The sequence below is a fragment of the Colobus angolensis genome, unplaced genomic scaffold, assembly GCF_000951035.1.
Source record: "Colobus angolensis palliatus isolate OR3802 unplaced genomic scaffold, Cang.pa_1.0 Scaffold74, whole genome shotgun sequence".
NCBI classification, from domain to species: domain Eukaryota; kingdom Metazoa; phylum Chordata; class Mammalia; order Primates; family Cercopithecidae; genus Colobus; species Colobus angolensis.
In genome coordinates, this window is record NW_012121154.1 from 9,998,300 (window position 1) to 10,011,327 (window position 13,028).

Consider the following 13,028-nt stretch of genomic DNA (forward strand, 5'->3'; position numbering starts at 1 on the left):
TGCCTGGAGATGATAAAAATCCACTTTCTACCCAACTCACATTCCTTCACAGGGATAAGGAGGGAAAACATAGAAAAATGTTATCCATAGTGGTTGAGAATTATTATAAGTAGACTTATGGCTTGTGTCTGTGGGTCAGGTAAGGAAAAGGTGTTTCTCTCTCCTTTTTTAAAAATTATAAAGTTCTAGGGTACATGTGCACAATGTGCAGGTTTGTAACATAGCTATACATGTGCCATGTTGGTTTGCTGCACCGATTAACTTGTCATTTACATTAGGTATATCTCCTAATACTATCCCTCCCCCAGCTCCCCACAACAGGCCCCAGTGTGTGATGTTCCCCCACCCCTTTTCCAAGTGTTCTCATTGTTCAGTTCCCACCTATGAGTGAGAACATGCGGTGTTTGGTTTTCTGTCCTTGAGATAGTTTGCTGAGAATGATGGTTTCCAGCTTCACCCATGTCCCTGCAAAGGACATGAACTCATCCTTTCTTATGGCTGCATAGTATTCCATGCTCTCTCCTTTTCTCTTAAATGTTTATTTCCATCATGTGACATGGAAATAGATGGGCGGGAAGTGACACTGGATCATGTGTGTGTGTGTACACGTGCATGCTTGTATGAATTCAGGGTGTTTCTACATGCACATGCGTAAGTGTGCTTGCTTTCCAGGCCTACTGGACTCATGAGGACTATTTGAGTTAAACAATTGTCAGAAACTTGTAACATGAATTGGTTAAAGTTCAGAAGGGAATAATGGGGACCACAAGAAGGAAGTCAGGGTTTAGAGCTAGGGCATTTGCTTTTTAAAAAAGGAACTGTATTGCACTTGCTGGCCAGAGGCGGCCAGGAGCCCTGGAAGATGAGGACTAAAGTTGGGTGGAGCTGATGACTAATTATAGCCAATTTGCTCTGTTGCTCAGAGCTGATGTACAGAGGCCAAGAACAGGTCCCTGAACTTGGGACTGTGTCCTGGGGATAGAGGATGAAGGGTCATCAGGGATCTTTAGGATATGAACACAGGGCTGGAGAGGGAAATTTGAATCCAGAAAATCAATAGGATCAATAATCTAGTGTAAACTTTTTTTCAGAAATAATTTTGTAACTTTTTTTTTTTTTTTACTAATAGTTTTGTGAAGAATTTCCAAATCCATTTGAAAAATTTTGTTGTTAATTAGTAAAATAGTGGAGTTTTTTTTGACTCAAGGAAGCTAGTGGAGTCATCCTGTTAGCCCATTAACACATGCTTGTGGGCAGAGCCTGTACTTCATCTGACCCTTGATGTTACAAGGACTTAGGACTGTGCCCCATGGCTTGTGATTCATGTGTTTAGAGAGAGAAAATCCCATGATTTCTCTGACTCTAAGCCCTGCTCATTGGGCATCATCCTTTTGCCAGGTACCTTTCCAAGTGCAGGCTATGATTCTTCTGTCATTCCCACATTCAATCAGTTGCGAAGCCTGTGCCTGTTACCGTGCCTCTCTGATTCAGTGCCTCCATTACCTCTGATCCACGTTCAGGCAATAGCTTCTCTATAGGTCTTCATAACTTCTGTAGCAAATTGTTACTCCAACTCATTCTTTCCTGTTGCCATATTAATATCCCAATGGTAAATCTTCTTTCTTTGCCTGCTTAAAACTGCTTAAAAACTTTCATTGCCTCCTCAGTCTCTCAAATTAATACATCTCTGTCATTCAGCATTCAACCTCTGTCACCTGCACTCATAAGCATAGAACTGGTCACATTTTTTTAAATGTCTGTTTTTTGTAATTGATTGTCTCCCCCACCAGACTGTAAGGTGTATGGGAGCAGCAATTGTGCCTGTTTTGCTTATTTTTGTACTCTTAGCCCCTTGTCAGGTGTGTGGAAGGGATGTGCTGAATAAATTAGCTTTTCCAACCTTACCTCTTAATCATTCTCCTAATATGATTCCAACCCCCCTGGACCATTTACTATTTTCTGAATATGCCATATGCTTTCTCATCTTTGGACCTCTGTTCATGTTCTATTAAGTAACAGTGATATGATGGTTAAAGCCTACACTACACTCACACAGTTGATGCAATTTCAACTTACACATTATTATTTATAGGATCCTGGGCAAGTTTCCTAGCTCCTGTGAATCTTGCCTTTTGGCTTTTCCATTTATGAAGTGGGAATCTAGTAATTCCCACCCCATAGTTTTGTATGAGGATCAGATGAGCCAGTACACAGTTTGAAAGCCTTGGTACATGTCCAGTATGGGTCGCAATTGTTATATTGCATGCTAGGCTCTTCATAGACCTGGCTCTAGTTCTCAAAACAGCCTGTGGGAAAGGTACTGGTGGTTTCATTTTAGAGATGAAGAAATGGAGGCTCAGAAAGGCTTAGTTGCCTGCAGCTGGTGAGTAATAGAGCAGGATTGTGGCCTAGGGCTGCTCATGCCAAACCTGGCTTTTTCTACTGTCCCCGCTCATTTCCACTCATAGGAATTGCATCTATCCTTTGAAGCTCCCCACAAATGCCATCACTTCCAAGAGAGCTGTTTTGATTCTCTCCTGGTCTGATACCTTCTCCCATGCATGATGTTCTTATCTTTGTCAGTAGTAGTATACTTAGAGATCTGGGTTTTTGTGGGTAGCTCTACCCATGAGACAGGCTTGAGAATGCCTGCCTCTCCATTGAACTCCTATAAATTTGCTATCTGGTCATATTGTTTTAATTCTTTCTTTACTATACTTTAGTCCAAGTAGACTCTAAAAGCCTTTCTCTAGGGCATACCCAGAGATCAGCCATATAAACTATTCCCTTCTGGTCCAAATTTGTTTCCTTTCAGCAAAAAGGTCCTCATCCCAACAACCTTTTAGTCTGGACATATGAAGTCTGAAGTGCTTCTGTACTCTTTTGCTACCTTACTGTAGAATCACAAACATATCAAACTGTAAAACCATTGAGCAGACCTTGCTCTCTTTTTGCATAGGAAGGGACCCAAGGAGCAGGGAATGTATACTTACCAGAAACTTAGTATAGACCCAGCATGATATTTAGTTATGAATAATACAGAGAAGGAAACTTGGACCTTGTTTTCAAGAAATTTAGTTGGTTCCAGGCACCAAGCACTGAACTAAGTGCTTTATTAACATGATCTAATCCATTCCCTGGGGGCTGCTGGAGATGTTGGCTGACTGCGTTTACCCTCCGGATCTCTCATCCTAGGTTTTCATACTCTGCACACCATCCTTGGGGTCCACTGTCTCCCTTTGCATAACCTGCTGCATTGCATTGACAGTGGAATGTTGCTTCTCACTGAAACAGCTGTCGTAAGGCTCATGAAAGGTAAGAGGCCCTGAGTTTGCCAGAGTGCTAGTTCCAGTCAGAGCACCGCCAAGGCTAGCTTCTTGGGCGTGCAACCTGTGCAGTCACAAAGAGCCTGGCTGCACTAATGAGTCCCCTTTTCAGTTTAATGCTGCGTTACATCTTGAAATTCTTAGTAATATTTGAACAAGGGCTTGCTCATGTTCATTTTGTGCTGAGCCCCACAAATTATACAGCTGGTCCTGTGAGCACAATCCATTCCCTGTAATCATCTTTTGGGCCCGTTTAAAGTGTCTTAGCCCTTCAAGAGGTCCTAAGGGACTTTACAATCCACATACAACTATTAGATTCCTTTTCTGTGCAAGAGGGCACTTGAGGCTAGAAGCCTCTGCAGGCTCGTTTCTGAAGAAAATGTCACGAAATGGCTTACTTTCAGCTATTAACTCTGTCATTTCAAAGTTAGACTAGAAATGCAAGGAAAATTATTGAAAGGGGCAATGCTTATATGGATTTGAACTTTAAATTCTGTAGTATAATCACTCAATTCAGTTGTATTTTAAGATGATTTTTGTTTATATGAAAGCATTTGTCATTCCTCAAGGTACCTTCTGTTTTAAGTTAGTCAATAAAATTGCTTTGCACCTGGCAGCTTGTTACAGAAAAATCCCTTTTTATTCAGAGAGTCAGAGTAAAATTTCCAAAATGCTGTTAGATTAGCTTCAGACTACACAGTTGGGATATGTCTTATCAAGATGAACCACTCAAGTATTAATATTAACTTGCTGAAGTATCAAAACAGGTATTTGTTTCATTTGCCAATCTCTAACTTTTTTGTAGATCTGGACAATACAGAGAAAAATGAAAAACTGAAATTCAGTATCATTTTGCGGCTTCCTCCGGTAATCCTGAGTTACATTTTATTTTCTCCCTAAGTTTTGGCATGACCCTCCTTCAATTTCTTCTTGCAAGAAGAGCATTTACTTGCTTTGGGTTAAAGTCAATTGAATCGTTTCACTTTTCAACACTTCCAAGAAATTCTACCCATCCCCAGCCCTCTGTCAGCTGTTTCCCACTGGGCCTACAGAGCACTTGCGCCTCTGGCTCTGCACTGCCTTGGCACAGTCCAGTGAGAACATTAAGCCATTTTCGCCTCTTAGGAAACCACCCTAATATTTACATCTGAGTCTGAGAGGGAGGGAGAGGGGAAACATGCTTTTGCATTTAAACAGATTTAAATTGGATACATTTGAATACAGGTGAGGACAGAAGGTTCTAGAACAGTATTTCCCCTTACTGCATTTCTACCATGGTAGGAAGACATTCCCAGGTGAAAGGAAGAATGAGAAACACAAGGGAACATCAACACTCAGAGTCAGAGATACTATGAAAATATGAAATTCCACAGCAGGGTCTTCCGAGCCTCTAACTCTGCAAACTTCCTGACCTGAAGAAGCCAGTTCCCTCTGCTGTGTACACGCCTTGTACACTTGCACCTCTGGCACTGTCCTCTCACGAACGGCTGTCTGTTGTCTTTCTGGACCTAATCGCCCTTCTCTGTAGTAGCCCTTCCCCCTCACTCACAAGCTTACTGAAGCAAAGGCAAGAATAGAAAACAAAGCATATTTTCCATAGCTAGATCTCTCTGGGGAACATTGCTGAATATTTAGTTTGGTCTCCAAGTTTGTTTATTTCCCCAGTACTCTTAGGGAATTAAAATTTTCTAGGCAAGACAATGGCAGAAAAGTTGATATAAACATGCGTACACCCCTTAGTTTCCTGTCAAAACATCAGAGTTGGCATGCCCATCTCTGGTTTTGAAGAGCAGCGGATAAACTCCATTTCAGTAAAAGGGTCTGGCAACATCAGTGTATAAACCACTTTCCTCAGTGTAGCATTTGAGAGCGTATTTACTCCCTCATAGAAACTTCATAGGAACATGGCATTTCTCCAAGGGTCCTTATCATCAAGGGCCTGTCTTAGGCTAACCAGCTACTTTGGAATAATGCTTTTATAATTATGAGTAGATATAAGGTATGTTTACTTAATATAGTGTGCTGTATATTCTCTACTTTTTTTCAATTTGCATAATAGCTTATTGGTCAGAAGATTTGTAGACTTTGGGATCATCCTATGAGTTCTAACATCATTTCACGGAACCACGTGACGCGACTGCTTCAGAACTATAAGAAACAGGTGAGTTTCTCTGAAAGCACAGCCAACTAAATGTTTTTAGGATGCTGTTTGCCTGTGACAACATATCTATATGGACAGCAATTATAGTTCTTATCACTTTATTTTAAAATTGTGCTTATTGTGGAGAACCAACTTACACCCAAAGTGGTTTCCCTTTTAGCCTCGGAATTCTATGATTGACAAGTCATCATTCAGTGTAGAATTTCTGCCTCTGAACTACTTCATTGAAATTCTGACAGATATAGAGTCCTCCAGTCAAGGTAATTTACTCCCTGTTCTCAGGGTCTTTCCACTTTTCCCTTGACACATCAGTCCTTCCCTATTCACTTCTGTGAACTGTTTTCTTTCCAAAATCCTTTTACAGACAAGTAGGCCCTTATAGCAGTTGGTTTACATTAGCAGTACCCAATTTACTACCTAGAGTAAATTACCAAATAATCACCTCTGAAGTTTTAAAAGAGTCAAGAGGTTTAAAGCCCATTTGGTTGATGCAAATGTTATTGGTGCTGAAGTTTAATAAAATTTAAAAACACATTCTCAAAAACATCATTTTACTAAAATATAATTATGATTTTAATGAGCTGTGAGCACAAAGTTATAAACGTTTCATGGCCCCATAGTAACCCTTTTTCCCTGCCCCCTCCCCATGTTTTTCCAGCCGTGTATCCTTTTGAAGGAGATGACAATGTGGATGCAGAATTTGTAGAGGAAGCAGCTCTGAAACACACCACAATGCTTTTAGGCTTATGAAAAAGAAAACGCAATTGGATCTGCTGCTGCCATTTAAATCTTGCTCATTATCCTTACTCCTGTTGAGAATCCTTTAGCAATATTTAAAATTGGTAGCAATATTTAAAATTGGTAACAAAACTAAGAAATTGTTTAGCCATCTGAGTTTCAGGTTGGTACATGTTCAGACAGAACTAGAACTGCTGTATCACATTCCAATTTTGAATAGCCAGTGAGCAATCAGGTGTAGAGAAATGATAAATGGTCTAAGAAGGCATACAGTGGCATAAACTATGCTCTTCCTAGTAGCTTAATAGGCCACAAGCTAGTTTCTGTTGCACTCTGAAATAAAATATGCTTTAAAAATGTAGGGAACAGTGCTTAGAAAAGCAAAAACGAGGTGTGTCATTGAAATAACAGGAAGAAAAATTAAGTGTTATGTAAGAACACTATTTGGAAAGAGGTTCCCTTTAAAAAACTGAGTTTGTACTAAATCAGATTTGCCATGTCCAGCACAGAATAATTTGTACTTAGTATTTACAGCAGGGTTTGTCTTTGTGAATTCAGATGAAATGTATTTAATTTTTTTATATTTATAAAACGTTGATTTAGGAATATTTTGTCATTAAAAAACCTGAAAACAAAGTTTTGGCCTGACTTTCCCTGTTGTTTGAATGTAGCCTTTTTATTGAAGCCAAGAATCATGAGTCTATGAACTTTTTTTTTTCCAAAGGCCCCCATGTGACACCTAACTCATTCTACCATTTCCTTTTTTCACTTTTCTGTAATGATTTCATTCTAACCCACAAATACAGTTGCAGCCCAAGGTCAGCCCACAACCCTTTGCTTTTCTGTCTTCAGACCGAACTTGAGATTTTAATAATTATAAATCTCATTAGCTGGTATGATCATTCAATTTCCTGTCTAAAATTTTGTTCTAAAAATTGTCCTGTCTTATAGAATTACCCTTTTTGGTCAAATACTTCATGGTCACCAATGACTAGGCTCAAAATATTGGAGCCTAGTCAATGCAATGCTGATTCTTTCTCTTGATAAGGTCATTATCTTTCAATCCCTGTTTTCATTCATTTCTTTTTGCATACCTGGATTGTTCTAGTTGCTCCCTAAGGTCTAAATTTATCTGAAACATATTTGAGAAAAACACTAGTTTGATCTGGTCACTCTGCTCATAATCTTTTAATAACTTGCCATTCATTATAGGATAAAATTCAAACTCCTTGACATGCAAAGTATCCCAAATTCCTGCCTTGTACAATATGAACATTTTCTTCCAGCCAGGGCAGTTCATTTGGCCTTGAACACAATTCTTGTCTTAGTTCCAAGCCTTGCTTTAGGTTATTTCCCACACCTGGATTCCCTCTCGTCTGTTAAAATCTTATTCATGCTTACAGGTCAGATAAACAGTTCTGTGATCCAGACCATTCTAGTACCTGGTGGCATCTTCCTTCTGAGCCAGTACCATGCATTGTAATATTTAAGTATCCCTCCCTTTGTGATGTTATTTTTCTATTCTTAGGTTGCTCAAACTTCCTATGTGTGTATTTTTGAATCCCTAATGAGGTTACTAATTCCTACAATACAGGAACTATGTTTAAATATGCAGTATTTCTTATTTTCAAAGGTAATCCCAAGTAATTGCTTTATGACTCACCAAGCAGTTTAGATTTAGGCTGAGAGAGATTACATTTCTTTTAAATCTGGCAGGATTAGGACCTTGTACAGATGAATTTAGTAAAATAAAGGGATGGAATATTTCTCACTCCCAGAGTTGCAAAATAAAATTCATAATGCTACCAGTATGAAATAAAGATACTTTCACCCCCTTCCCTCCAGAAACACCGCTGGCCCAGCTAAACAGTCATGCAGCCACATCACGGGCTTGAGAAACAGCCCTGTGCCCACCCCTGGCAGACATACCCCCAAGCCTGCTGAGCAGCTGTGTGCCCATGAACTGGACCTGAGAAATGGCCCCATGGGCTACCTCTAATAGACATGATCCCAGGCTAGCTGAGCAGCCTTGCACCCACATACTGGGCTGCTCCCAGGCTGGCTGAGCACCTATGTGCCTGTGTCCTGAGCCAGAGAAACAGTCCTGTGGACCACCCTCAGCAGACACATACCCAGCTGAGATGCTGTATGACCATGTCCCAGGCCTGAGAAACAGCCCTGTGAGGTGTCCCTACCAAACATGCCTCCAGGCCAGCTGAGCAGCTGTGCGTCTGCATACCAGGCCTGAAAAACAGCCCCATAGGATGCTTCTCATAGGCACATGTCCTGGCCTGCCAAGCAGACTTGCACCTGTGCCCTAGGCCTGATGATAAACAGCCCTGTGGGCCACTCTCAGCAAATGTGCCCCTAGGCCAGCCATGCAGCCTTGTGCCTGCATTCTGGGCGTGAGAAACAGCACCATGGGCTGCCCTTGGCAGACACATCCCTAGGCTGAGCCAAAGTAAAAGCTCCGTGGCTCCAACTCCAGCAAGCCAGACTCCAAGTTGACTGATACACCACATGCATGCATCTGCCCTCAACTTGAAAAATAGCCTGGTGAGCCCACCCCAGTTGCCACACACTTTCTCAATCTAGGCCACTGAGAAACATCACTAGTGTGGATCGCAGCTGAAGAAACTTTCAAGATAGCACACTACTCTCCTTCCAGCTAGAATGAAGGCCAATGCACTCCACTGAACTGACTGACACCCCACAACTCATTTATACAAAGAAGTCTTTCCCTATGAAACCTCCATAAAATTGGAAGAGCTGACTTTTCCACCAGATGTGTAGAAATCAATGTAAGGACATATCGAACATGAAAAAGTAAAGAAACATGACACCTTCAAAGGAAAACAATAATTCTCCAGTAACAGACCCCAATTATAACAAAATATAGGAAATGCCAAAAAATCAAAATAATAATCCTAAGGAAACTCAGATTCAAGAGAATACAGATACATAATTCAACAAAATCAGGAAAACAATTCATGATTTGAATGAGAAATCCAACAAAGAACCAAACAAATCCTACAGCTGAAGGATTCAGTGAATGAAAAACACAATTGAGGGCTGCAACAAGACTAAACCAAGCAGAAGAAAGAATTTCTAAACTTCAAGTGTTTTGAAATAATATAGGCAGACAAAGTAAAAAGAATATAAAGGAATGAAGAAAGCCTATAGGATTTATGGAAAACTATTAAGTGAACAAGTAATCATATTATGGGCATTCCAAAAGGAGAAGAGAAGGGAAAACGTGAGGGAAACATATATAATGAATAGAAAACTTCACAAGTCATGAGGGAGGGATGGACATCCAGGTCCAGGAAGCTAAAAGAACCACAAATAGATTCAAGCCAAACAAGTCATCTCCAAGGCACATTGTAGTCAAATTATCAAAAGGCAACAATAAAGAATGCTAAAAGCAGCAAGAGAAAAATGTCAAGTCACATATAAGGTAAACCCCATTAGATTAATAGCAGATTGCTCAGCATAAAACTTACAGACTAGGAGAGAATGGGTTGATATCACCAAAGTACTGAAAGGAAAAAAAAAAGCCAATGATATTATATCCAGAAAAGCTATCCTCCACAAATGAAGGAGAAATAAAATATTTCACAGACAAACTAAAACTAAGGACATCTATCACCACTAGACAGGCTTTACATGAAATCCCATAAGAAATACTCAAGGGAGTCTTATATCTGGAAGTGAAAAGACAATCACCATCGTCATGAAAATATGTGAAACTGGCTGGACATGGTTGCTCACACCTGTAATCTTAGCACTTTGAAAGCCTGAGGTGGGGAGGATCACTTGAAGCCACAAGTTCAAGGCTGGCCTGCAAAACATAGTGAGACTCTGTCTCTACAGAAAAAAAAAAAAAAAATTAAAAACATGCAAAACTGGCAAACTCATCAGTAAAGCCAATACACAAACAGAAAGGACTCAAACCTTATTACTACAGAAAACCATCTACCCACAAAAGTAAATAAGAGGAAGGGACAAAGGATAAATAAAACAACCAGAAAACAATAACATGACAGGAGTAAGTCCTCACCTGTCAATAATAACCTAAAATGTAAATGGATTAAATCCCCCATTTAAAATGTGTAGACTCAGTGGGTGGATCATGGCAGATGGGATGCAGGACTAGATTGCAGCTCCAGAAGAGAAGCATGCAGAGGCTTGCATTATGAATATTAGCTCCAGATCGACTACAAGAACAGACCACCAATCCTGAGAGGACCCACAGATCCTCTGAAGGAAGCAGACTGCTCCTGCAGGACCTAGGAGACACCCCAAATACTGTGAGTGCCCCAGTCGCAGAAGTGGGAAACAGAGACCCTCCTCTCCCAGACACACACCCCTACCGGAGAAGTTGAAGGTCTGTTTGTGGGAGAAGTTCCCGACCTTACCTGGAGCTGAGCCAAGTTAAAGTCGCGCTGAGTGAAATACAGGGGTAGAGGAAGTAGCAGAAAGGCACTGGGAGCTCGCTGGATCCCCAAGCAGCCCATTCCTGCCTGGCACCACAGGGATCCATCAGGAGGGTGGCCAGAGGAGCAGGGGGTAAGACTCCGCAGGGAGAAGGACTTCTCTAGCTGAACTTTGTAACAATTTGAACGGGGCCAAAAGCCTCCTGGCCAGAATTCAGGGAGAGTGCGAAACCGGCTTGCGGACGTCACAGGCGGGGAAAGAACTAAAGCCCTTTTCTTTTGCAGCTGGGAAGCGGAAAGCCTTGGGCAAGTTTTCAAGCCCAACTTGCCCTCTGCCTGGAAACAGACTTTGGGCTATTGTGGGTGGCACTGTGGGAGTGAGACTGGCCTTTCAGTTTGTATGGGAGCTGGGTGAGGCCTGTGACTGCTGGCTTTCCTTCACCTCCCTGACAACCTGCATGACTCAGCAGAGGCAGCCATAATCCTCCTAGGTACACAAATCCAGTGACCTGGGAATCTCAACCCCCTCCACCACAGCAGCTGCAGCAAGACCTGCCCAAGGAGAGTCTGAGCTCAGACACACCTAGCCCCGTCCCCATCTGATAGTCCTTCCCTACCTACCCTGGTAATGGAAGGCAAAGGACATATAATCTTGGGAGTTCTAGGGCCACGGCCACCTCTGGTTCCTCTCCACACTACTAGAGCTAATGCTTTCTGGAACGTGCTATCTCTTTCTGGTGGGAGGAGGCCAACCAGCACAAAAATAGAGCATTAAGCCACCAAAGCTAAGGACCCCCATGGAGTCCACTGCACCCTATGCCACCTCCACCAGAACAGGCACTGGTAACCATGGCTGAGAGACCCATAGATGGTTCACATCACAGGACTCTGTGTAGACAACCCCCAGTACCAGCCTGGAGCCAGGTAGATTAGCTGGGTGGCTAGACCCAAAAGAGAGACAACAATCACTGTGGTTCGGCTCACAGGAAGCCACATCCACAGGAAAAGGCGGAGAGTACTACATCAATGGAACACCCTGCGGGACAAAAACAATTTGAACAACAGCCTTCAGCCTTAGACCTTCTCTCTGACAGAGCCTACCCAAATGAGAAGCAACCAGAAAACCAACCCTAGTAATATGACAAAACAAGACTGGTCAACACCCCCCCAAAATCACATTAGTTCACCAGCAATGGATCCAAACCAAGAAGAAATACCTGATTTACCCAAAAAAGAATTCAGGAGGTTAGTTATTAAGCTAATCAGGGAAGGATCAGAGAAAGGTGAAGTCCAATGCAAGGAAATCCAAAAAATGATACAAGAAGTGAAGGGAGAAATATTCAAAGAAATAGATAGCTTAAAGAAAAAACAAAATTCAGGAAACTTTGAACACACTTTTAGAAATGCAAAATGCTCTGGAAAGTCTCAGCAATAGAATTGAACAAGTAGAAGAAAGAAATTCAGAGGTCAAAGAGAAGGTTTTCAAATTAACCCAATCCAATGAAGACAAAAAAATAAAATATGAACAAAGCCTCCAAGAAGTCTGGAATGATGTTAAACAACCAAACTTAAGAATGATCAGTGTTCCTGAGAAAGAAGACAATTCTAAAAGCTTGGAAAACATATTTGGGGGAATAATCGAGGAAAATTTCCCTGGCCTTGCTAGAGACCTAGACAGGGAAACACAAGAAGCACAATGAACACCTGGGAAATACATCGCAAAAAGATCTTTGCCTAGGCACATTGTCATCAGGTTATCCAAAGTTAAGACAAAGGAAAGAATCTTAAGAGCTGTGAGAGAGAAGCACCAGGTAACCTAGAAATGAAAACCTATCAGATTTAACAGCAGACTTCTCAACAGAAACCCCACAAGCTAGAAGGGATTGAGGGTCTTATCTTCAACCTCCTCAAGCAAAACAAATATCAGCCAAGAATTTGGTATCCAGCAAACCTAAGCATCATATATGAAGGAAAGATATTTTCAAACAAACAAATGCTGATCAAATTCGCCATTACCAAGCCACCACTACCAGAATTGCTAAAAGGAGCTCTAAATCTTGAAACAAATCCTGGAAACACATCAAAACACAATCTCATTAAAGCATAAATCACACAAGACTTATAAAACAAAAATACAAGTTAAAAAAAATAACAAAAAAATTCCAAAAGTACACAGGCAACAAAGAGCATGATACCTCACATGGTACCTCACATTTCAATACTAACATTGAATCTAAATGGCCTAAATGCTCCGCTTCCTAAACATATATGTACCTAACAGAACTCTCCACCCCAAATCAACAGAATATACATTCTTCTCAGCACCACATCGCACTGATTCCAAAATTGACCACATAATTGGAAGTA

At 41.2% G+C, this 13,028-nt stretch overlaps 1 protein-coding gene across 1 annotated transcript in view; it reads left to right on the forward strand.

Annotated features, from left to right (window-relative positions):
- Positions 1-6,859, forward strand: part of GSAP (gamma-secretase activating protein) — a 104,380-nt gene extending 97,521 nt beyond the window's left edge. The window contains exons 27-31 of the mRNA XM_011927720.1: positions 3,196-3,315; positions 4,132-4,193; positions 5,386-5,487; positions 5,648-5,747; positions 6,146-6,859. Coding sequence (XP_011783110.1) covers positions 3,196-3,315; positions 4,132-4,193; positions 5,386-5,487; positions 5,648-5,747; positions 6,146-6,237 — 476 coding nt within the window. The 3' untranslated portion in view covers positions 6,238-6,859. The remainder of the gene's footprint in view (positions 1-3,195; positions 3,316-4,131; positions 4,194-5,385; positions 5,488-5,647; positions 5,748-6,145) is intronic.
- The last annotated feature ends 6,169 nt before the right edge of the window (positions 6,860-13,028 follow it).